Source organism: Motacilla alba, chromosome 2 (genome assembly GCF_015832195.1).
Source record: "Motacilla alba alba isolate MOTALB_02 chromosome 2, Motacilla_alba_V1.0_pri, whole genome shotgun sequence".
Lineage (NCBI taxonomy): Eukaryota > Metazoa > Chordata > Aves > Passeriformes > Motacillidae > Motacilla > Motacilla alba.
In genome coordinates, this window is record NC_052017.1 from 54332470 (window position 1) to 54358910 (window position 26441).

The 26441-nt window shown below is 42.0% G+C and overlaps 1 protein-coding gene across 3 annotated transcripts in view; it reads left to right on the plus strand.

Annotated features, from left to right (window-relative positions):
- The first annotated feature begins 370 nt into the window (after positions 1–370).
- ITGA9 (integrin subunit alpha 9) overlaps positions 371–26441 on the plus strand; it is a 237722-nt gene continuing 211651 nt past the window's right edge. For 2 of the 3 annotated variants that reach the window (XM_038123404.1, XM_038123395.1), the window contains exons 1-7: positions 548–849; positions 8969–9096; positions 10315–10421; positions 16465–16588; positions 22524–22591; positions 24737–24866; positions 26335–26420. In XM_038123404.1, coding sequence (XP_037979332.1) covers positions 683–849; positions 8969–9096; positions 10315–10421; positions 16465–16588; positions 22524–22591; positions 24737–24866; positions 26335–26420 — 810 coding nt within the window. In that variant the 5' untranslated portion in view covers positions 548–682. Of the gene's footprint in view, positions 458–547; positions 850–8968; positions 9097–10314; positions 10422–16464; positions 16589–22523; positions 22592–24736; positions 24867–26334; positions 26421–26441 lie in introns of those variants that run through there. The other variant, XM_038123406.1, reaches the window with a different exon arrangement.

Here is a 26441-nt window from a genome sequence, read left to right on the forward strand (position 1 = left end):
CCCTGAAAAAAGACACTGCCGCTCATCATGGCTTCCCTTTCCCCAAGAAAATCTCCCGTGCGTTTCAGCGTGATGCAAATCAGATCTTTCATCTGTCACTCATGAAGCATTCCTCTCCGCGTGCCAGATTCAAGCAGGGCTGATAGCCTCAAACTAATGGAAGTCAGGATTGATTCCTCCATGTCTTTCTGCCCTAAACTTTGTGATTTCCCTCTTCCCCCTCCAGGCGCCGACCGGGGGAGGGGCTGCGCAAGAAGGGGAGTAGGTGGAAAAATGAAAGAAAGTCATAGCTGACAGGCAGTTTCGTGGAAGAGGCGGACACCGAGGGGGAGGCTGTGGGGCCGCGCGGGACACGCGCGGGTGCCGTGGCGGGAGGAGCTGGGCGGCGAAGTCAAGGACGGAGCGTTTCCGGGCTGACGAGCGGCGAGGTCGGGCGTAGCACGGCGCGGCGCGGCAGGTACCGCCCAGGGCCGCCAGGGGGTGCCGGCCGGTCAAGGCGGAGGGGCGCGCGGTGCCCGCGGGGCGCGGCGGGGCCGGGCCGAGACGCGACGCGGGGCGGGCACAAAAGCGCCGCGCCCGGACACGCCGCCTTGGAGTCGGCGCCGGGGGCCGGGTGGGGTCAGTGGGCCGGAGTTCAGCGCTTAGCGGTGCCGGTACGGGCGGCTGTCTCGGGACACGCACGATGCCGGCGGCGCGGCAGCGCGGAGCACGGGTTCTGTGGACGCTGCTCTGGGTGGCCCTGGTGCGCTCCTACAACGTGGATGTGGGTCGCCCCGTGATTTTCCGGGGTCCCAACGGCTCCTTCTTTGGGTACTCGGTGCTGCAGCACTACCACGATAGCACACGGTGGTGAGTAGCACGGCCCCTGCGTGCCCGGGATCGGCGAGGGCGCGGGTGGCGGCGGGGATGCGGCCCGGCGGCCGCTGCCGGGATATCCATCCCTCCTGGCGGCCGCATCTCCCGCAGCAGGGCGGCAGGACCTGAGCCCCCTCGCATGGGCCGCGAAGGTGCGCCTCCGCCCTGGACTGAGGGGTCTCTCTCCGTCCTCGGTCCACCTCTTCGTGTGGGTACTTTGGAGGCAAAGTTGTGGGCTCCGCGCCCCTTGTGCACGAGGGATTTCTTTAATGTGAGCAGGGGGCCCCGCGCTGGGAGGCGTTTTGACACGGAGATGTCCATACTGGGCTGGCAGCCGGAGCTTGGCATTGTCCTCAAGCGCCTGCCGGTCCGCGGCGATGTCTCGACGCTGTGCTCGATCTCACTTCCTCGCGGGAAATATTTAGCAGCTCATCGTCTGGTCTGCGTAGGAAAAAGCCCACGGGGTACGAATGATGATGGGTTTTGCCGTGTTAATGGGAAATGTTTCTAATACCGGTAACTTCCACTGAGAGCAGCACACTCAGCGTCCACGGAGCTAAACGACCCACATTCTGCGTGGCGAGGGACAAAATTCCTTCGGAGGCTGAAGAGACGCTTCCAAATCGTAGAGGAAATGTCTAACTTAAAAAAAGATGGCCGAAGAAAGTTTATCTACGTCCAAAAATTTGTGAAACTGGCGAGCTTCTTGTTTTCCTGTTGATTGAAAAGAGCATTGGACCATAGTCTGTTTGTTGTCTGGGTTAGAGGCTCTTTGTTAGAAATTAAAAGTGATTTCTCTCAGTTGGACCTAGCTGGTGTCATCTGGTGCCCTTCTAATGTGAGTAGGAGCCACTGCTGCCAGTAGGCATCCACAAAGCATCTCTTTATCTTTTTATACTTAGATATTCAGCTATTGATGTTGGAACTTTGGTGCACTGTGGTTTAAATAAATATATTCATTCTGGCATACAGTTCTTTGAAAATGAATTTCTTTCACACTCTTTAGTTCACAAGTAGTTCTATGTTCTGCTTTTCTCCATAGTGACTTTCATGGAACATTCATTTTTAAGGACTTATAAGATGATTTAATAGAGGAAAGGCACCCTGAGAGTAGAAAAGATCTCAGTTTAAAGCAGTGCTTAACTTGGTTTGGGAGTCAATGAAGGGCGCAAAGGCTGAAAGGAACTTTTATTCAACACAAGTTGCTGGGGATTCACAGTGGTGTGAATGAAATGCTGATCTACTGCAGTGTGGTGGTAGAATTTGTTGCTTCTTATGTAGGTATCTGTCATTCTGATTGATAATATGAATTATCTTCATACAGCACCTGCTGGTGTGGCATTTTTAGAAGGGAAGGTGGACTAGGGAGGAGTCTTGGAGATAGCCCCACTTCATTTAGAAAAATGCTGGACTTTAAGTGTTGGGCATCAGTCTGAAGGCAGGGATCTGTTTGAAGTCTGGTGCTCAAAATTAAAATCTCCAGTTGTGTAAATTCCATTTTTTTTGGAAAATGGAGCTGATTCATGGTGCTTTTGCTGTGGCACCAGAAGGAAAAAACAAACCAACCAAACATCTAAGATCATTAAATGTTTTTAAATAAAAAAATTGTTAGGCCTAACACCCAGAAAGGTTAACGGCAGCTTAATATGGTAAGCATCAGTCAGAATTCATCAGGGTGGGATTGTCACCACTGGTGGGAATGCTCCTCTTTTCATTGTAAGATCAGAAGTTTGTTTTCTGGGTACTTCAAAATCCTGTTCCCAAGTGATACTGGGATAGCAAGTTGGGAGAAGAGTATTTTTATAATTCCCTTAATTCTAGTGTGCTATGTGCCGTTGTGCTTTTAATGTGTGTGTGCATCCTAAAGGTCAATAATGAATCTCTTAAAAGTATATGCACCCTTCTTCCAGTTTTCTGAAGAAGCTCCTCTTAAGAGTCAGGGTTATTGTTTGGTTTTTTTTTTTTTTTTTTTTTTTTTTTTTTTTTTTTTTTTTTTTTTTTTTTTTTTTTTTTTCTTCTCGTGACTTTTATATACTCAAGGAAGAGCTATAATTTCAGTTTTCTCATGTTGATTGGGTCTGTACATTTTAACTTTAGACAATGATATTTTGGGAATTGAAGGCTTGCCCAGTGAGTTTAGCACTATATGAGTCTGCAAAAATATGATTAATCAAATCTGAGGCTGATAGGGCTCCTGCCCATCTAAAATTTTTTAATATGTTAATATGTTCTCAAGAATTTGAAGGTATTTAGGGAACTCTCTCTTGCTCTTTGTTGCTTGTGGGCCTGATACTCACCCAATGTACTTCTGATCATGAGAGCTTTCTTGTTTTCTGTAGCTTTGTCTGTGTGCTGGTGTGTATGAATATATTTGTGTGTGTATGTGTGTGTATATATATGTCATGTTTCAACTCTTTGTTTTCCAAGACCACAAAGGCATCTGTCTGTATTTTCTACCTTAGGCCCGTAGGTTTACAGTAAACTGGTTCAGGGTTTGGTGATTCTTTCAGGCTTCATATGAGCCAAATATTCATGTAGAATGAAAAAAAGTGAGGTGTGATATTTGGTATGAAATCTTACATCAGATAAATGTGAATAGTCAGGCTGCTGCACATGAGAATTACATCTGAGAACTGGGTGTTCAGCTGCCACTACAATAGTGGAGCCAATCAGTGCCTTTGATGTTTTCTGCAATTGTTGATTGCAATGATGGTTCCATTGAGCTGTTTTTGCATATTTTCTTGTCTCAAGATATGTTTCTCAACAGAGATGTGCTGAGATTATTGTACTTCTGAAAATGTCTGCCTTTCCTTCCTTAAGTGGATTTTATGGCTGTAAATTTTGACAGGTTTACTCAGTTACCCATCATTGCCATTTTCAGCAAGAAACCAGGTGGCTGGTTGCATTTAGAGCAGGGACAAGCTGAAGTGCTTCTGCTCTCTGGATATAATGATGAAACTTGGAATAAGGACTCAAAAAACAACCAAGAAACGACCCCAGACAGTTAAAAAAATAAAAAAACCCCACATTTTTTTTCCCAAATAAAAGGTGGTTATAATTTGAAATCTCTGATTCTTCTTTTTTAAAATGAATAAGATAGTCTCTCCCCCTTTCCCTCCTTATGACCTCTTCTTGCTGACTCCCTCAGTCTCTCAGCAAGTCCCGGGTGACCATTTCATCTTCTCTGGTAAAATAATCTGGCATGAAAAAGTAATGAAGTCAGTTTAGTTGCATGGTGTCCTGTTGTGAGTTTTACAATTAAGAATGAGTCTGGTTTCTGTGCTGTTGCATCATTGCTTCAGCCCTGCTCTTCACCAATTTGCGCTGCTGCTGAAATAATGAAGGTTGATCTGCATCTTGGGCTGCTTGATACGTGTTGTAATGCATGTCATGTAAACTCATGTGCAATCAGAACGACTGCAGTCCAAAATTGGGTGGAATAAACTTTCTAATACAATTTGAAACAACAGAAAGCAGACATTCTTTATCTGCCCAGAACATGCAGCTGATCTCTCCTTCTTCTGCATGTGTTGTGAGACTTTACAACAAGTAAAATCTTTATCTGCTTATCATAATTATATATATTCATTAAAATGTGTTTCTTATCTAATACATAAGCATCACTTTCCTAGAAATATTTTACATGCATCTGCCTCCTTCTGAAAGTCCTTTTATGGTTCTGGGGGTTTATTGAGAGGGGTCTCTGGTGGTTGTATGCACTAAGTGCTTCAATATTAAAGGTGACCTTTCCTTGAACTTTTTCTTTGGGCACATGCTATTGCTTCTTCTCATTTAACTTGCCTGAACAAACACAGTAGGTTTCTATCTGTTTCTCCACTGGTTCCAGTCACATTTATCATCCTGTGTGTATACCTTTAGATCCTTTCCTGGTTTTTTTTGCCAGCTTAGTCTTTAAGCTTTATTCAGAAGCTTTAGGGGAGCTTAAAATTTTTGTTCTCTATGTTATTTATCAAAGGTGTGGGGACAGATTGACCCAGTGGAGACTGGGTGTTGTGTGTATAATCTAAGCAGTGGTGCTGTAGATTCTGCCTTGGAATTTTGAGGAACTCGATCTTGCTGTCATTGGTCTTGGATCATCCAGCCCTCCTGCTTCTTGCTCTGCGTGTCATGGATGAAACACAGAAACACAGGGTTTTATTTTAAGTAACTGGGTTGGTTTATTATTTTTTTTTGAAGTAACAGAAACCTTACTAAAGGGGAGAAACTCAACTGGGACGAAATGGTAGGGCACCCTCCTCTGGTATGCTTTTGAAATGAGCTGTGGTATGTGAAGATATTTAAAGATTTTTCCCCTGATACCTAACATTGCAGTAAAGTGAGATGCCTAGAGTCCTCAGTCTTTAAATTGTGATTGTCTAATCACTGCTGATGTGCTGTAGGGGGATGCTTAATGTGCTTGGCATCTCTCCAGCCATTGGTCAGCTCTGCACTTTTGATCACTGTTCTTTTTGTTAAATGCAACACTTAATTTCCAAATCTGAATGTCCTGAGGGTCAGTCACCAGGGAAGTGATCATTACTGTTCTTCAGGAAGTAATTTTAAAGAGGTGTGAATTTCTCTGTGACCAAGAAAGCTTCTTGTCCTCCAATAAAATTGGCTGCTGCAACTCCTTCAGTGGCATGGTTTCCAGCCATGCAGCTGCATAGTTTTCTCAATACAGATGAAGATGTTTGTCATTGATCATATGAGTATGAGTTCAAGAAGAGAAAGTTGTGGCCTTTCTGCTCCCTATTTTGGTATAGACCTCAATACTTTTTTCACAGAGCCGGTGGGATGAGGCTTTTGCTTACAGATTTCTGTACACCTCAAGGAAAATGGCTGAAATGGCTCCAAACTCCCTTCCTTCTGTTCTTGGTTCTCTTCCTTTCTCCATAGAAAGTAACCTCTTTCTCTTGATGGGGTTTCCCCTTCAAGGTATCTTCATGCAGCTACTCACTAATAGGGGCTTCCCATAGAATAGTATGGTTGTGAGAACCTGCACTCATCAATAATCTCTGCAGAGAGTATTACTCACATAGTAAGCCTTTTGGCAAAAGAACTGCTGGTACCTGCTTGCTGACTGCCCAAGTAATCATATAGTAGCATTGGAAACCTGTACCGCAGAAATCAGTCACTTTAAACAAATGCTGGTTAAAGTATTTGGAATATATTGGAAAGTTATACTTTTCTATCTGTATTTATATCTTCTGTGTTCATGCCAGGCAAGACTCCATGGCACTGAAATAAGAGGAGACTCTATTACACTCCAAGACTTTATTTTGAAATGTATTTCTGATTTGATATAGTAGCAGAGAAAAAACACTTCCTCTGATTGCAGTGCTGTTTCATAAACATTGCAAAAGATCTCAAAGGTGTTTTAAATATGTAGAGGAGATACAAACAGGTGAGTTTTTTTGCTCCAGGAGTCCAGAGTATTTAGATGGAAATGAGTTGTCTACCCAGGTCTGCTGAAAAGTCTCATGATAGTTAAATGGGTGGCTTCTTTGCAACAGTCAAGGCATTACATACAAAAGCTAGTGAAAGAATAAGCAAGTCTTTTTGTTGACAAAGGAAATATTCCAGTCTTGAACCTTTGAATAAAGTTAAAGTAATTATTATGTAACAAATACCAACCAAAAAGCATGTGAACCAACCTTCCCGTTTCCCTGAAGGTGAATCTTAGGACATGAGTCAGCATGAATCATGCTACATGAAGCAGTGGCTCTGCAAAGGTTTCAACTGCTGAGTTTTAGGTGCAAGAGTGAGAGAATGAGACAAGATCCTAAGATGACATAGTATGTGCTGCGTGTGAAATACCAAATTTGAATGCATGGACATTCAGGACAATCCAAAATAAATTTGCTGTTGGCACACATCACTGGCTGCTTCTTTCTGTGCAGTCCACATGACAAAATGGCAATGTACGTTTTCTTTTTGAAAGGTATAATTGCTCAAGACAGCAGTATTATCTAACAATAGTCTAGTCAAATTGTTAATGATAAATTTTTCCCATTCATCTTTTTAAAGAGAGATGAAAATGCTTTGTAATTTGGGCTCCATTGTCTCTATCTTTCAAGTTGCAACCCAAAGTATCATGTGCACTAGTTACTAAATCATATTTATTTTTCTTAGGTTAGAGCAGAACCTGTTTTAAACTGGAGTTCAGTGTGAACTAGTAACTCCTGTGTTATCTTACAGTTATAACAGGTCATAGAAACATGGTGTTTCTTTTTGCACTTTGAACCTGTAACTCTTTAAGCTAGTAATGTTTATTTTTGTTGGATCTCGTGACTGTCAATAAGTGAATGTTATGCATTCATTGCCTGTGTAAATGAAATGACTGGCATTTGATTTTATATCTGCTGCCTGCCTAGTAGGGTCTCCATTTTGAGCTGTTTTTCAAGCTCCTTTGCACTTGCTCCCCAAGTGTGCAGCTTTTGTAGGTTTTAGGAATTTAAGTATTTTGGACATTAATTCTCCTTACTTGTGAAAGCATGTGTTATAGAGTGCAAGAGTGCAATTCCATCAGAATTCTCCAAATGAAACAGTTTAGCCTATAAAATCTCAGAGAAAATGGTCACTTAAGACAGGGGTTTCTCTTATTTTTGTAAATGTATCAGGTTTTTTTTTACCACAGGACAGTTTTGTTGCATCCAAGATCCAAGGCAGTGTGTCAGGAGTGGAGATGTGCTCCTGTTGTGTATAGATGAGGCTCTGATGCAGGAGAAGCTCTTATGCATGACTCACGTTGGCCCTGGACAAGTGCACACCTTGTGCCTTGGGTATTCTTGTGTGTACTGGGATGGTGATGGTGATTGACATGGAGCTTTAGATTAGAGGGTGAGGGAAAAGTTGTTAAGAACAGGGAAAACATCCATTTTGGGGGTTGATGCTGGGCTGTCCATCTGTGAGTGGGAGAGTTGTGTATGCAGACTCACTTTGCACCAATAGCTCTTTAGTGGCTAAACCAAGAGCAGTGTCTCCTTGGTTAGCTGCTGCCTCCCAGGTAGCAGCCTGGGTCTGCACAGGGGACTTCTGGAGCCTTAGCCCTTTAGAGATGGTCACTCTTAGTTCCAGCTCTGGGCTTAACTTTAGTGAGGATTTTTTTTACATTCAGGAGATCTGTCATGCGTGACAGTACAAGAGAATTGCAGAACTGTTACTTAGCTACTTGGTGCTCCCCACTGCCCTTCTTGGAGCTGCCCTCCTGCTTAACCTCCTTTTTTCTCCTCGCCTTCCCAGGTCTGGGGTCACAACTGGTTGAGAAAGATTGTCCTTTTAATGAAGAGACAGTGAAATACTTGTCCTTCAATACTTGTGCTTCCCTTGTAATCTTCCTCAGAAAGCATCCCTTAGGACATGAGAAGATAGAAGCCTGGTTGTTAAAGAGTTTAACTAGATCCTAGCACAAGTGATTAAAAAGTGCTGACCATCTTTCTTTCAAGTGTAACCCTATGGTCAGCGCAGGCCATTGGTGCCTCTACCATGAAGTACTAGATCTCATGTGGGGTCCAGGTAAAGTCTTCACAGTCTTAACAATAAACGTTGGTTGATGCAATGTATTGTGGAAGAGATGTGCTTGTATTGTTGGTTTGACTTCTTGCTGTTGTTTATTCAAGATGTAATTATATAAAATGTTCTGAGAAAGGGATGCCTCCACTTTCGAAACAAGCTTACAAATATTGTGCTGCCTGGCAAGACTGCAGCCGGCAGGAGATTCAGATTTTATCCGCTTGTGTGTGTATCAGTTCTGGATTGATGTAGCTAAAACTGAGGAAAAATGGATGCAGATGCTGTTGTGCTCTTAATGCTATCCCAAAAGCTTTTGGGAGGTGTATGGTGAGGGTGTGTCACTTTACGTGTGGTACAATCCTAATGGAAATTTTGTTTGTTAAAAATATTTATGTGCTTTCACTGTGGAGAAGCACAAAGGCTTCACTGCCTTTATTGTGTGTGATGTTTTCAGTTTGTGAATAAGTGTCATTGTTTTACAAGGTTGCTGAGGAGTGTTTTTGCTAGTGAAGCTCTGGCAATGTGAGCCTTGGTGGTGTTTGTTGATTTTTTTCCTTTCCTCCTGAAATTAATCACTTGTTGCTTTGTTTCTGGTTTCCAGGGTCTTGGTTGGTGCTCCCAAGGCAGAATCTAAATACAGCACCTCTGTTAAGTCCCCAGGAGCAGTGTTTAAATGTCGAGTTCATACCAACCCTGACAGAAGATGCACAGAACTGGATATGGGGAGAGGTGGGTAGTTATGATGTTGGGACAACAGGAGGCAACCAAAAAAACCCAAACCGCATGGCCAGCAGTCCTTCTTCCAACTTCAAATTGGCCCCAAAATATTGAGAGGCAGCCATCAGCCTTTCCTGATGGATTTTGAACACTGTTAGCAAAAGTGTTGTATTCTCTTCAGCTTTACAAAATAACATCCCACTGGTGCTGGTGTCCTCTCAATGACTTTGCTTGCTCTTTCCAGGGAGTAACCAGGTAAATGTGGACTTTTCCCTGCTAAACCTGAGCGTGTGTCTTTTTTTCACCTGCTTCAGTGTGACTTTTCAGCTTGTTTTGGAGTGCTACTGCATGCTCCAGGCAGTGCGGAAGTCAGAGTGCATGAGATGACCCCTGGCAATGCAGTGATGGGCTCATGACATGTGGTGTTATTGGTAATGTGGTGATCTATGGGTTCCCTCATAATACAGCAAATAATTTATTGAGATTACTTTTTGTACTAAAGTGGTCTCAGTGAGACTGCTTGTATGCCACTGCAAGGGATCAGGGTTGACTTCAGTTACTCTGATGAACTGTCTGAGGCAGGGGAAGGTGGAGGCCTAAAGTAAAATTATGATCTAAAACTTCCTGCTTGATAATGATGGTAAAGAATGAAGCATTTTAATATTTTGGTTTTCTTGGTGACATGTTGCTTTTTGTGTCTTTGTAAAATAAGGTATTGTTCATCTTTTCGTACTCACACTAAGTAGAATTTCTGTTTATGAAGTTTACATGTGTTAAGACAGCATTTTGGCTAAATGGCTTGTCCTCTACCAGATTGTAAGTTGTCATGGATTCATGAGTGCTGCCTGACAGGACTACAGATCTCAGCCTTTTTTTTTTTAAGTGCCCCTGATCTCATTTTCAAGATTGCATTCAGGAGGCAATCTGACACCTCTCCTATTGACTTAATGGTTTGATGGTTCATTTAAGTAGAGCTGTGAACATAGTGTGATAGCTGCTGGCTGTTGGGAACAGGGTCTATCCTCGCCTGTTTATGTGTATGGTGCCACTTAAGAGTGAGAACATTGCCCCATTTAATGCATTCAAGAACTAATAAATAATCAGGATGCAGGGGGAAAGGAAAGCATTGTCAAATGTTTGATGGGAAATCTCTTTTTTTGTCAGGATTCTTTGGTAGGTATTTAAAACTCATGTCTCCTTGCCTTGCTGCCTTTCCCTTTTTTTCTGTAGGCAATTCTCGGGGCATGCTCTGTGGAAAGACCTGTAAGGAAGACAGAGATGATGAGTGGATGGGTGTGAGCCTAGCTAGACAGCCAAAGGCTGGTGGAAGTGTGCTGGTAAGTCCATACTATTCTTTGATCTCTTTAAAAATGTAGCTGCTGCCTGACTAAGCACATCAGGATTGTGTTTGGCAGTGACTGACAAAGTCCAGAGTAAGAGGCAGCAGATTCTGTAGTCTCTTTCTTCAAGCAGCAGTGAACCCCAGCCAGAGGACATGATTTACAGAGGGAGGATTCCAATCCATCACACCTGACTTGTGTCAGCCAAGGACTTCCTCCTAAATCTGAGGATTTATATATTTGAACTGAATAAATACAGTTTTTCTGGGAGGTATTATACTAATTTGTTCTTCTTGTAGTTTGCCTGTGTTTATGTAGGAAATATGAAAGCATTCATTTTCCTTGAGCATATGAATTGCATCTCAAAACTTATAAGGAAAAATGTAAATTGCTCTTTGTGGCCATATTTTTCATTTATCTATATTCATTTCCTATTGACAAGGTAGAAGAGTTGCAAATAGAGATATCTTAACTGTGTGTGGATTGACTTACTGTTTTCAGTGCAGTTACTATGCACATAGAGAGGACAAGGAGAGGAGATGTGATCCTTAGGAGGTGCAATATTTCTTTGCAAAACTTTTCAGGTGATATTGTAAAGAGTCATGGGTAAAACCCTTTCTAGAATGCATGGGTATTTTACATTATGATTTTACGTTTATTGCTTGTACATATGTCCATGGCTGGGTTCTGTCTGTCTACCTGAGTGAGTGTGTCTGCAGGGATGTTAACAGAAATAAAAAGAAATTTGCAGCAAAGTGTTGTGCATGTTTTATGTGGCAGGCAAATATCACGGTTGTATCAGGGTGACCTTGACAGCAGTCTATTTCTAAACAGCACTGTTTGTGAATAGTAAGCTTTCAGCTGGCCCCATCTTTCCAATGATATAGAAGACTGCCCTTGTATGTAACATCAAACTGTCAAAAAACTGCTAGTGAGAAAGATCTTGTGCAGTGATTACTGTACCAATCACCTGTAAAAGACAAGAGGAAAAACCTGCTTCCCTTAAAGACTTCTTTTTAATATGTGCTTAGGGTACAGGTGCTTATGCCTCAAATCCTTGTGCACTGACTTCCCCATGGGAGAGCAGGTAGGTTTGATACCTTTCTGTCACAGTATTGTGATATTTTTTTGCCTCATCTCTCTTGGTATATACCTTGTAAGTGTGATAGGGGCTACCTTTACTTTTCTTGGATGTTTTAAACATGTTCAGGACTAGAGGAGGAGAGGAGAAAGAGGGGCATAAATAAAATACACTGTAAACATACGCAACAGAGGACAAAATTAAGGCATTCATGCTAGTGTAAGCAATTCATATTTTCAGGGTGTATCCTGAGCTGTATGTGCTCAGTTGTATGTGACAGCTGAGGAGTAACTTGCATTTATCAGGATAACACTACCTTTGAGAGACATCCTTTCATTGTCCAGTCATCAGGCTGACATTCATCCTAATTAATTTTTAGAAGGTTGTTAATACTTTTTTTAGGCAACTCTTAATTTCTTGACAAAACTGTATTTTAAGAATAGTGGGTTTGTGTATTTTGGTTCGAAGGGAAACACTTTGCTGCTGATGCTTAGGGGTCATCTCCCTAGAGAGAAGCAGTAATTGAAGGGAATGCTGGTGGAGCAAAAAGCCAAGCAACTGCCAAACTGGGTGCTGGCTGGCTGAATGGAGGCTATAAGGGTGAGAGATATGGGAGGTCTTGGATTAGGGCTGAGGGGGTAGAAATTTCACATAGTAAGCAGGTTAAAAGTGAAATGTAGGTAAAGTAAAAGACACAGCTGGTAATATGCTTATTTCAGTGCAGGTTAGATTGGTAAAATGTCTCCACAAGTGACACTGATTTTAAAAAATATTTATCCAGGGCTCTGACAAGATTATGCTGCCCTTCACCATGTAGACCATGTCCAGATGCCGGAGAATATTTAATTATATAATTCTCATTATTATTTATCACCAGAGTCTTAAACTACTAATTATACATGAGTGCGCATCTGTGTGTGAACAGAGACTGAAATGAATGCATACAGATTCCTTTGTGGAAGGAAATTACCTGGATGTTTCAGGTCATTGTTGCTCTCTGTTTTGAGAACTTTTTACTGAAAAAGATTTGTGATTTTCCCACAGATGGTTTTCCATACATGTGCTCGTCTAATATTAAGGATTAGCATTTCTTTAAAATGTAGCTTTTCTTTGAGGCCCATTTGAAAAACTGGTTTTCTGAGAAGATGTGTCTGATTATGTGTTCATAGCTGTATTTGCCAAATTTTTTTTTTAATTGCTAGAAACATGAGTGTGTTTCTTTAGTTAGGAGTGTGTAGAGTCTATATTATCAGACAGTACATCTCCATTTACTGCATCCCTTCTGAAAATTCCTTTAGGTCAGAGTAATATCTTTCTGCTCAGTAGCCCTGGGTGGATTGGGTTTTTTTTTTTTTTTCATAAACAAGTGTAGTTCCTGTGTGAAATATTCATGCTCTTGGGATCCTGTGTTAGATTAACTAGTCACACAGTTTAATTGTGGGCTGTATATAGAAGTTGATGCTTTTGCTTTGTAGCTGCTTAGTGGCCTAAATTTTTTTCTTACGAGCCTTCCCCAGATGCCTGATAAGAGTACCAGCTACAGTAGCAACTGGGCAGTAGGGAAGGTGAGGAGCATGCTAGAAGGCTTTAATTGGTGTTTGGTTTAGGGCTTTAGATTGTGTTTGAGCCCATATTGTGCCAGGATGTTACTAAACCAGAATTTGGTGTTTGTGTGATGGATTGAATGTAAAGCATCAAACAGTGAGGATATAAACAAATGTAGGAGTAAGATTGAATGAGAAAGTTTCTTGTCCTTGGATATAGTATCAGTCAGTCTGCATTAATCTCAGTACTGCAATAAAACATATGAGATTGCCTGCTCTTTCCAAACTGAAACAGTAAAATTCCTCCTTTTACTTTTGTTGGGAGAGGAACCAGGGGTGTTGCATCGTGATTGGGAGATAAGCCACATCTCTCAGTCTTGCTCTTCCTAAATACCTGCCACTTCTGTCATTGCGTTGCTCTTCCTGTGGAACAAAGCTGGTGGCTGCAACAATATGCAAAAGAACCAAGTATCAGCAGTTCTGACATGGCCTGTTCTTTATATTGCAGTACTGCAGTGTTGGCCTTCAATAGATATCTCATCTTGCTTTGCTCAGAAACATTTTATTTTGCTTCAAGAGTTTGCATAATTTCTCTCCTGTTCAGTGGTAGAGCTGGAACCTGTTCCCCAGCAGCAGCTGCTGAGCACCAAAGTCTGCTGATGGTTTCCTTATTCCTTACAGGGTTTCCTTACAGGGTTTCCTTACAGGGTTTCCTTACAGGGACTTACCTATAACTTGCATCTAAAATAGGGTGCATAGGTTGTCAGTTGTTTGCAATTGCCTCAAATTCAGGTGACTCACTTCTGTTCCAAAGACCTCTTCAGACATGTGCTGTTGCTGCCAGAGAAGGAAGCATGTAGCCACATCACCTTGCCTTGACAATATTGAATGATACAGTGTCAGTGAACTATAGTCAACTCTAAAGGCTTTTGAGAAGACAGAAGAAACAAAATCAGATGTGTTGTGGTAGGAAGACAAATGTGCTGGTTGTCTGGCTACAGAGAAATGAGTTTTGAGGAGGAAGAGGAGCTGCTGGTCTCCTGTCCATTGTAAAAATGTCAAATTCTGTAGCAGTGGCACAGGGAAGTCTGGGGAAGCACTAACTCAGGTAACCAAGGAGAGTTCATCCCTTCGAAGGTTTGCAGACTAAGGGAGTCAGTGACGAACTATAGTGTGCCTGAATACACATCGTGGTGAAGGTACAGAAAAGTGGTCATTAACCCAAGACTTAACAGATTGGTTTAAGTATGTCCAGAATTGCTAGACTGAGCCATAGCCTCTAGTTGATTTTGAACATACTTCTTACCCAGCAGCAGCTTTTTCTCTCCTTATATTGTTTTATATTTCTTGTCTTCTGCACCTCACTCCTGAGCAAAGCCACCTGCTTGTGATGAAATGCTGCTGTTCTCCCTGACTCCATTGTTTCTACTCTTCTGAGAGAGATTAATTAGTAGGTTAATTTATGTGAGTGTCTTGCAGTTTCTGAAATATAAAATATCAAGGAATTTATAATACCACAATCCTTTATATTTCCAAAATTTTAAAAAATACTGTAATGGTCTGTTTCCATTTGAGTTTATATCCAGAGTTGGGATTGACGACACTGTTACTTGTAATGGTATGTGTATTTATGGCATTGTCTTTGCAAGGGTTGTGCATGTGTATATTTGTGCTCACAGATCCATCAGGAGAGAAGCTATTTCCTGGTTCTGCTGAAAATGAGTGTTTCACATGTTGGTTGTCTGTTACTGTTGAATTTTCAATGAGTAGTGTGTGGGGATGGAAATCATAACTGAGCCTCCTCAAAGTGCATCCAAGAGTCTCCAAAGCTGCTCTTTATTGTACTTCTCACATGCTTTTGGCTGTGGAGCTGAGTGCCCTCAGAAGGATTCTTTGCATCACAGATGGCAGCCTGCAGCATGCAGTGTGGTGCAAAACTTTCTGCAGCCCCCAGAGCCCCTCACTGTCCCTAGTGATAGCTGTATGTGGAAATATGTGCCTCTCTTTGAGCACAGGAAATTAGGAAAACAATAAATATCAAATGTAATGCTGCTAACAGTAGAGCAGGTTTTGCACAACTGATTTTGCTCTTTGAGAGTAGTATTACCTATTTATATCTTTCTGGATGTAAGTATATTGAAATCTCTTGGTGGCTGGATTGAATTTCGAGCTTCTCAGTGGCTGATACACTTCCCATGTCCTTTAGTGGAGATGTGACACAGCTGTGCCTGCTTTATGAGTGGATATAATTTTTAACAATGTTGAAGTGCTCCTATGGGCAGCTCTGAGGTGCTGAAGCAGAAAAGTGGGGTAGCACACAGAAATGGAAGACAGAGGAAGACAGACATCCTCTCATCTGGGGAGGATGGAGTCAAATGTGGGATTCGTGAAGGGGGTTGATGCAAAGTGTCCAGGAAAAGATGAAGGCATGTGGAGGACATGATTTGTAGCATAGAGGCTTGGTCTGTTGACATGGAGTTAAGCCTTAAATGATATAAATTGACACATCTACAGTGACTTAAGTGTAGACTCAGACCAGCTGGAGATAGAGTTTGGCATGTGCTAAGTTCAAAGCCATTGCTGTTGCACATTTCCTTTTCTTTTATTCCAAATAAGTCCTGAACAGAAGCCAACTTGTGGTTTGGCTGGCAGCAATGCAGTGTTAGGTTTTGGAGCAAATGAATTCTGAGAAGTTGTGAACCAGGCTCTACATTGCTTGCATGTGTGCCTGTGTTTGGCAGTTGTACTGAGCAAGTATCTGGTGAGTCCTGCCTTTCAGGATGATTTCATTCTTCACTATAAGCCTTTGTTACTGCTCCTGCACTGCCTGAAGCCATGGTGGGAGTGTGGTTTCTCTTCAGCTTGTCTGCACCTTGGCTAATGTTGCCACTCTTGCTGCTACAAAATCCTTGGCATTTTCGATTAAATTCACTACCAGTAAACAAGGCTCAGCACATCTGTCACCAGAACACAGAGCTGCCTTTCTCAGTAGAAACCAACCTTTGACTCACACGTGCATTATTTGGTGGTTTAACCTTCTGAGTATTCTCAGTGTCTTTATTCCTGTTTTGCACCTTTTGCCGGGTTGTGTTAGTGCACCTTTAGTTAGAAAAGCTTTGCTGTCTGTGAGGATTCATGCACAGTCAGAGATTTTGAAATTTCCAGCATAGGCTCTGAGACTTCTTGTTTTCCTAGTTATATACATGTGAAGGCTGAGATCTGAGCTGCCAGGTTAATGTCCTGAGCTGCAGAAGGTAACAATGAGAAGATACTTCAGAAACAGAGGATTGTAAGGAGAGTACAATGGATTTGTGGGGTGAAGGTGGTGCGGAGTGGTTCTGTTTGTGCGTGCTTTGCCTTGGTTGGAGTGATCTGTGACTCTGGGCCAGTAACCCATGTTATATGATCTGTTTAGGCATGTGCACACCGCTGGAAAAACATCTACTATGAGACAGAGTACATCTTGCCCCATGGCTTCTGCAACATCATTCCTCCTGACCTGCAGTCCAAAGGGAGGAAGCTGTTGCCCTGCTATGAAGGTAAGGAGTCAGGCCAGGAGTGGAGCTTATAATGTCCCTTGCAATGCTTCTAATAGTACAGTAACCTTCAGTATTGATTTTTTTTTTTAAACATGTGACTGCCTCGTGGCCCAGCTGTGTTGGCAGCTGGATTTTGGAATAAGTTGGCAGAATGGCACAATGACTGGATTCTGTGGCTGGTAAAGTGTATGGTTGCACTTTACTGGAGAAATAAAAAGTTTCTGAATTGTGTTTTGAGGCAGCAGCTCTCCCATTAGGTAAATAATAAGAGGATATTGCTGTGAACTTGGCCTTTTGTGTTTCACTGTGTCATGGAATAAAAATCCTGAATTATGTTGCAATCATTAACCAATTTGCCTATCTTATGGAAACACTTCCATTTTTATATTGTCACTTATCAGAGGATTGGGATGTGGGACAGGGAGGAGGGTTACTTTCCTCACTTTGGGTACTTCTGCAACAATTTATATTAAATTGCTGCTGTATTAAGGTCTGGTTTTGAGGTGGATACAGAGGGAGGGCTCCAGCTCTGAGCCATGGATGGCTGTGCCTTTTGGTTCTGCACCAAATCCCATGTGCCATCATTTTAATTTCTCCTTCTGTAGTGCATGTGAAACTTTTACATCATGTTTCCATTTTTTAAAGACTTCAGAAGACAGAGTCTCCTTGGCCAAAAGCAATTAAGTGAATAAAAGGCACAAATGTATTGTTAGGTAGAAGATATGGTATCTCCTAAGATTCTTGGCCTTGAGAGGAATGTTTTGGGGAAAGCACCCTTGCTTCCTCCTTTCTTTCATTTCTTCATTCTAGGAGCCTGAGGAAGTGGGTGAGTTTGGAAGACAAAATACAGCAGGGTTTGTTGTGGGCAAGACCTCTGATTTTACTTATTTGCTTTTAACTCTTTGCCCTCCTGTCCATAGCTGGCAGCAGCCAGCAGCAGGCTTGCTGCTGGCATTAGTAAATTGCAGAGGGATAAGGCAGTGAATGTCCTGGCAAGTTTCTCTGTTGTTATCGAGTGGCCAGATCCTAGCTCGGTGGCCTGTAAAGCCAGGTCTGTGACAGAACTGTGCCCGTTTCATGCTCACTGTTCTGAGGTGGTTCCTCACCTCCCTCTGGGCTTTGCTTAGGAGTCTGCCATTGCAAACCTATACACCTTTTGGAGATGGCATACACTTGTGCATTGATGTTTTCCTGCCCTGAAATTGGTCATTATTTTATATGTGAGAAGTTCTGAGGGACTTGTACCAGCCATGGTAGCTGCTGTGCAGCAGAGTACATATAAGCTATGTAAGCCTTCGTGTTGTGAGTACTGTTCTACTGTATTTGTCCTTCCCTCTCTCTGCCCTCCTTGTTAGTGTCAGCAAAGTCAGGATATAAGGCCTCACACTGATGTTAAACACTTTAAATCATTTGATATTAACTTTATGGACATTGTGCACAATGCAGGAATGCCAGTGGAGCTCCCTCTGAGCCTTTGTTACTGCTCCTGCACTGCCTGAAGCCATGGTGGGAGTGTGGTTTCTGGAAGAGAAGAATCACTTGTGTTTATCTATGCGTCATGTTTTTGGAGTAAAACTGCTGTTAATCTGACGGGATGTTTGCCAGGAATTGCTAAAAAATAGAAATGTGTGGGCCTAGTACACGTAGAGCAGTCAGTGGAAAGTTGGCAGGGTTGATGCAGTACTATGCTGGCTTAATTTCACTGCATAGTAAGGTGAAAATTGAAAGTTTGGGACTGATTTCCACCCAGCCCCTTGCCCCATCAGACATGAAATCACAGCGTCCCAAGGAATGGCTGCATTTGTTTACTCCTGATTCTTTAAATTTCAATAAAACAAGCTCCAAGAGAGATAGCTGTGGTGTATCACACAGAGGAGTTCATTGTTTGAGGTTCACTGTGAAATAAATTTGCAGTCATCCTTGCAACTTTTTTCCCTTCACTTTCTGGAAGGAGCAGAATAATTTTCCTCCACTGACACTGATAAATAGCTAGCACAAAGCATCGAGTCTGAAGTGCTTCTGTGCTGACAAGCCTCTGTGGCCATTGCTGGGAGGCTGCCAGACCTATGTCTGCAAACCCTGCACTAGGACACATGCCTTTGCCCGACAAGATTCCAGTGTCTCAACCTTCTCTGGATCTTGCATGTGCAAATAGGGGTAGACAGTAGTGTGCTTGCTTCCAGAAGCCTTGTTTTTAGTGCAGCTAAGGTGATGAGCCTCAACAGGTGAAGGGTGCAGGCCAGCTGAGTGCACATCAGTGTCCATCCATGGAAGAAATGGAAATTTCCTGACTAGATGGCACTGGCGCAACTGCATAGTAGTCTCAATCCATCTTATTCTTGCCTGGCTTCCCTGAAAGGGCTGACAGAAGTCTGGAATTGAGAGATAATTAGAACACAGCAGCAAACTTAATGGTTAAATACAATCTCTTTGAGTAGGAACTAATCTGGTTTAGATGAGCTGGATATGGTATAGCTGCTGTATGGGGCCACAGTTTTCCAGGCAATACTTTCAATTGGTTATTTTCCCCATAGTTTTAATGGCTTTACAAAAAAGGGAGCTGCCTCTTCATTCCCCCAATGCATTTGATTTACAAAGAAGGATGATTGTGTGTACTGTGAGAAGCAGTCCAGCTGATGAGGAGAGCTGGAATGGTTTCCTACTCCTCTGTAGTAAGAAGTGATGGTGGAAGTGGGGAAGACTGATGATCGTTTTGGTTAGTAAGTAAGGGGAACAGCGCATACTCATATTCCTTGCATCCAAAACAAAAAGGAATTTTTCCCACGGGTCCAAACCACATTTGGTTTTCTGGAGCCATCAAAACATCCCTGTTTTGTGGTGGAAACTCAGTATCACAATGCTAGGTCAGAAAGATTACTACTGTTTCTTCCTAGATTAGTAAAACACTGTAATACAGGAAACAAAAGGCTTTCAGTGCATGTGATAATTTACATCTTTGAGGTTGATAATTTTATTGTACTCTGTAGCTTAGTTTATGTTATGGCATTCAAGTTTGCTTAGAGACTGGCAGAGAGTTTTATTCAAAGAAAAAGTTCAGGGGCATTTACCTTCAGAATTGTTGCACATCAAAGCTTATTCTTTTTGCTTATGCATTGGTTTATGCAATTACTCCTTCCTCCATCTTACTTTTCTTGTAACCTGAGATCATCCTGGCTACAAACCAACCTTACCATGATGCTTTGCTGTCAGCTGTTGCTGTAGCAGTTTCATGGCTTGCAGTCTCTGTAATCAGGAATGCACAGCAGTCGGTAGGGAGACAAGAAAGAGTAAAGAAGTGTAGAAACAACAAATTTGCCCTTGACTGCAGTTATTGCCTGGAGCTATGTGAAAACAAATAAATTTAATGTCACACAAAGGCTGTTATTCAGGCATACAAAAACTGTGAACTGATACAATAACTGCACGATTTTCATCTAGTCTGTTGCTTTACTTCATGGCTCACTGGCTGTGTTGTATGGGTGACACGTGTCACTACTGTGCATTGAAGTGGAGGTGGTGAGGTAGAAGCAATCTTGGTTTCTTCTTGGTTTCATCCCTTTTGAGCTCATCTATTGCTTGGGAGAGGCAGAGTGGCCCTAGGGAGCAGACAGAGGTCTGTGATGCTGGGATGTGACCATCTAGGATGAGAGGCACCCCCTTGGCCATGGGTGCATGGGTGGAAAGGAATCTTGCTTGCATGTGGAGGCAGGTGTACATCACTGCAGATGGGAGTTAAGGGAACAGATAAGAAGGGGTAGTTTTGTGCTGAAAGGGTTAGGCAGAAATCTAGGAGCCCAGTGTCTGTCTGTACTGGGCTGCTGGCTTGTTGGGGAGGACTATATCTACCTTGATTTCCCCTGAAATTGGTGTGATGATCTCTCCTCTGTGTCACTAGAGTTTTAAATTCTCAAACAGCCCCAATGTCTGAGGTGTTTGGGCCTCTATGCTTTCATTTCCACTTGTGAAATGTCATGGCCCTGACAGTGAAGATTGAAGCAAAGACAGCCAGAAGACAGTAAGAAAGCAAATGTCACCCCAGACTTCAAAACGGGCAGCCAAAGAAGCCATTCAATGTTTCAGCCTTCTCTGCAATTTCTCTTGCAAGGGGTCCCTGTTTCCCCTCAGCAGTGGAACCTACATTTTCTTTAGTACCCTTTTGTTGTTGATGTATCTGAAGAAGCCCTTGTTAGCTTTGATATCTTTCACCAGATTTAATTCTGAATGGACTTTGACCTTCCTCTTTGCATCATGCAAGAATGGGGATCCTGCTATAGTGAATGCGAGGCTTTTAGGACACGCACAGAATTATTTTTCAGGAAATGCTGGAGGGAGGAATCTCTTCTCCTTGGCTCTCTTAATGAAAAAAATGTTCACATTGATAAAAAATATTTTTCACCAGGCAAGTACTGCCTGGAGAATCTGTATGTGGAGATTTAGCAACCCCAACACTTGCTGAATAGCTATGGGCTAATATGGGCTTGAGTTCTCAGTGGAATTGTCATGGGTTACCACTAGGAGACCCAGCTGTGCTTCTGGTCTGCTGGGATGCATATCACTTTGGCAGGACCCTACCTTGGCCAAGAGTGTTGGGCATTTGGACTGTAATTTGTGGATCAAGTCTCTATTCTGCATGGTCTCTCCAAATTAACTGCTCCCTGTGCAACTGGTATGACGTCAGCAAATGCCTGAAATTCTGAACATCTTTATGATGTTAGGAAGAGGCTCTATGTAGTACAAAGGGGAGAATGGTGTGTGTGTGTACATATGTCTACATAAAATATTTTGCAAGAAGGCAGCATTTTTTATAATTAATTCCTTCTGATCTTCAATAAGACAAAATGCAGCTCCAAAGGAACTTGCTTGGTTCCAGAGGCAGTTTGCTCATCAATTTCATTATAATTTTTGTTGTTTAATGATGAGTTAATGAGGCTTAAAAAAAAGAGTATAAAAAATTTCACAGTTATCAGGTTTTATGTGAAATTGTTTCTGAACATAAATTATTGTAATACACAGGAAGTAGTGATAGTATGGTAGATATTTGAAAATAATGCTCTGGGAAAAAACTGGAAAGGCTCTGATACAGCTGTAAGTTTCAAATACTTCCAAGATGAAAATATTTGAAGTAGGGTGGAGTGGAAAGTGATTTTCTTTTTTTCCTCTTTTTCCTGTTCCTCATCGTGAAATTAATATATTCCTAGAAATATTTCTTTTCTCATAATCAAATAGATAAAGTAAAAATTCCTCAGGTTTGAGAGGGCAAAAGATTGCTATGTAAAATCCATAAACAAAAGCTGTAGGGTGCTGGTTGGGTTCCCTGTGAACTGAGAGCTCTAAGCACATAACCGTGAAAAGCAGCAGATATAAACATCCTGCAAAAGAGACTGTTGTGTGATCATGTAGAAACACATGGCTTTTCCTCAGTCACTGTTTTCTTCCTGGAGCTTGTGTCCTGCAGAAATGTTTCTGGGAGCTTTGATGACTGTCATTGTAGCGGAATATTACTTTATTTCTCTGAGATAGTAATGGGCCTGAGAGTTAAACTTCCTAGAGCAGAGTCTGTGGCACACAGGCATGTGCATCACTTTTTGTTCCTCCCTTCTGAGCTGTGATGATCTGCTACAGATGGAAGCCTCTTCTAATGCACCTTTAGTGGAGCTATGCTGCTGCTCTTTTCATGCTGCTGTGGTACTGCTTGTTTAGCATCTCTATAGAAGCACTCTGGCCTCCCTCCCCAGCTGGCTCCTTGCGATACTCCCTGATGTGGGTGGATATGCTGTGTGATGCACCTTGCTGGCTGATCCACTGATAAAACCCAGGAGCCCTGCATGTTGTTGTCTCTCCAGGCTGTGTGAGTAGAAACACAGGTGGCTCAGGTGAAGAGTGTGTGCTGTGCCAGGGATGACCACAGTTTGTTTTCTTCCTTTCTTCCATCCAGAGTACAAGAAGAAGTATGGGGAGGAGCATGGTTCATGCCAGGCAGGGATTGCAGGCTTCTTCACCAAGGTGAGCCGGGGCAAATGCATGGAAAGCTTGAGTTTGGTAAGTGGCTCTCCTGTTGCATGTCCCTGGAGGAGACAAACGCCCTTTTGCCCTGTCTAGTTTCTCAGGTGTCTATTTCTTGCACAATGCGCAGTGGTTCATACATATGTGTATGTGTCTCTCAAGGTCTGTGGACAGGTATAAATGAATTGTCTCTGGAAATGTCTTCAGGGAATATTCTTATTATGTACATCCCAAAACTTGGATAGAGGTATTTCTCTGTCTGTCATTAGCTCCTTACTGTAACTGGTGATGTAAAAGTCTTTCTTGAATAATTTTGTTTATGTATGTGTACATGTGCATGAATATAATGCACATACATATGCATACATACAGAAGATAAACACTTTTTTTCAGTTCTACTACAGTTCTTTGTTGCAGAATGATGGAGAAAAAAAATGTGGTAGAATATAGACACCATGGTTGTTCTAAATACTTGACCACATTCTTTTCTGGACAGAAGTCTATCAGCCATGTTTCAGTTTTGTCAAGAATTAATTTGTTCCCTTATGCCTGGATTTTTTTCTTTTGTTAATGTTTCAGGGTTGTGGCTTTTTCACTTGTGTGTTTTGGTTTTATTAAAATTTTTTTAAGAACACATACCCTCTCCTAATTATATATATGCACTGATCTACAGAATGTATTGTCCAGACTGATACAAATAGAATAAAGGCTTTCTCTTTCAGAAATTGCCTTCTGCCATTTCAGTAAACTGGGATAGCAGGCAATGTTGCCACAAGGGCACTGTCTGGTAACTGGATGTTCAGCCAGCAGTCGCCGTTTCCTGACTTGTCTGCTCTCCCCAGCCTGTTTCTGTTCCCAGGTTTAAATTTTCCTTTGCTACCCTAGTTCAAAAGATACCTTTGAACTTTTATCACTTCAGTCTGATGGCAGCAGGAAATCCAGATAAATGGCTCTATCCTGTATTCAGTGCTGTGGATGGTAGTTTTTCCTGTCAGTAAGTGACCTGACAGGTGTGGCCCATTACAAGAAAAAAGCTATTTCTAAGCACATGCTGCTCTTTGCTTGGTTTTGTATTCATGTCCCTGTAGTTGTATTAGGAGAATCCCTTGTTTTACATCTCACCCCAGCTGGAACTGGTAATCTGAAGGGGACTTGGATATGATAGCAATTTCCCACAAGGATGGAGTCCACCCATGGTTTTGCATTGAATGGAGATGTGAGGAAAGCAGCTGTTCACATGTCTTCTTGGGGGATGGAGAACTTCCTGGGGTTAATGCTCCTCAGACTTAATTTGGTCCCTTGATGGAGGTATTTAAAACCGCACCCAGGAGCAAGGTTTTTCTGCAAGGATGCTGGATGTTTTGGGACATTTTGTGAATTTCTCTTAAATGTAAATGTACTGTGGATTTTGACTCAAAAATATTATCCATTACCATCTACCTCTGAATGCTGGATGAAACTGTGCCTGATTTCCATGGTCTTTCAAAATGTTCAGTCACTTTGGTTGTCTGTAATGCTCCCAAGCCATTTTATGATGCTATGATGGCTCTATATTCAGGTTGTCTCTCAAAGACCAGAGTGATGGCAGAGCTGGGCAAAATGTTCCACCTAGGACATAACACACATCCTGCTTGTTGAATGCATGGCAGCATTTCATAGTTGTAAAATCAAAATCCTTTGTGCTGTTTCCATCATGGTTGGTTAGTGTAGCATGTCAGCCAGTATCAGGGCATGATCTGTAGCTGAGTGACGGGTTCTGGGTGGGCTGAAGTACTTCTGTCTCTGGGTCTTCTGAAGGATGTTTGGGAAAGGCAGCAAGTAGAGAGATTTTTCATAGAACTATGCTAGCAGGGACAAGCTTGATTGTTAGTAAGGTTGAGGAAAGTTTTCTGTTGCAGCAGAAGAGCTGAGCAGAGGTGGACTATAAAAGGGCAGTTTGTCACTAGGGTATATGCAGTGACCTCCAGGTTTGGGAAGAAGGAAGGATACTGTCCAAATGCACACAGAATGGAGGTTGTTACAGATAGGCTTATTATTGGTGTTTTAAGTAAATATCATGTCCCTTCTCCATTAATGTGTAAAGTTTTGATTGTTATTTTCTCCTCCTACCCTTTTCCCCACACACTTCCATTTTTCCTGTTGTAGGAACTGGTCATCATGGGGGCACCAGGATCTTATTATTGGACAGGAACTGTCAAAGTACTGAATCTCACTGACAACACATACTACAAGCTGAATGATGATGCTGTGATAGCCAGGAGGTACACATACCTTGGTAAGTAGCTCTCTAGTGCTCACTGTGAATAGGAAATTGTCCAACAATGTCTTTCAAGGCTTTGATGCTATAAAGTTGGTTGTGTTTGTTTCTATGGTGATGTAGAGTATCTTTATAAAAAGTGTGAAAGAAAGAATATTTGAATTAAAATTATACTTATCTAGAAGCAAAGAAGCATTCAAAATACTCAGTTTTTCTCTCCTTGTTCTAACACCCTCCCCCCACACTTTCTTGTATTGTAGTGGGCCACTTAACATTCTTGCCTTTGCCCTGTAGCAGGCAAATTATTTGTTAGTAGTTGAACTGCATGTCTGTTTACATGTGCCTTTAATATGGGTGCAACAACTAATTAATGAATTTGTGTTGCAGATGCATTTATTTCAACAAAAATAACACAATCTAAATGTGTTATTGGCAACTGAAGGAAGTTGTGAAAGGTTTGGATATAGGTACATCTTTAACTCAATTGGTTTTACTTGCTCTAAAACTGGCTAATGTCCCTGGAATGCTTAATTTAAAGGTTTCCACCTAATCTGAAGTGCTTAAGCCTGTTGAGACCTAGAAGGCATTTCAGCAGTTTGATACTGTTTGACTAAAGTCTTTCACTGACCTCTCATTGTCCCCTTAACCTTTAATATTTAAAAAGCCATAATTTTGTAGATACTGTTTGGTGATAGCTAAATGAAGAGTTAATGTTTACCTGTTTGGAGACATAAATAGGTTTTTCCACTGATAGACTTGAACTGTAGGGTTTACCATGTTGAGGAGAGCCTCATAATCTGTAGCAAAAGAGCAAGGCAAGCACAAAAGAGCCTTAGAAGGAAAGCTACTCTACTCATCTTTAGTTATTATATATTTTTTTAATATATGAAATAAAGCTGAGTCTTTGATCTTTTTCTTTCAAATACACACTTTTTTCTTTGATATATTGTCCTATTTTTCTTCTTGCCTAGAAAAAATATTTTTAAGCTATTGACTTATCTTTGCCTAATGCCTTCTTCTGTCTCCCCCAACCAAAAAGGAACATGATTTTCCAAGCCTTCCTGGGCAGTGATTTTAGCCAAAGGAGGACACTCCTGTCTGAGCCAAGTGGGACTGTTGCTCTTTGACTTGATACTTTCTCTGTGGTCCTATCATAATTTTTCTCATTTTGTGTATGCCTTTTCCTGTTTTACTGTTTCCCTCTCTTGACTTGCAGTTGGCAAACTGCTCCTAATATGAGCTCCTTGTGTCCCTTAGTCATCTCCACACACATGGCTTTCTTGTCTCAGGTTTTTGAAGGGTACTGGAGGGTGTACTCTCACTTCCCATCCCCATGAACTTTTATACAGAATATTGGTGCATCCTGAGCAGAAAGGTTGTTGAACTCTTAAGTGCAGCCCAGGAGCAGGGAAGCCTTATAAGCCTGATCTGTCTGGTTGATCTGTTCTCCTATCATGGTTATTTATTTATTTCCTTTACTACTCAGGATATGCGGTGACAGCAGGCCATTTTTCTCAGCCGACTACAACTGACATTGTAGGAGGAGCTCCCCAGGATGGAGGCATTGGAAAGGTGTGGCACTTTATCAAACAG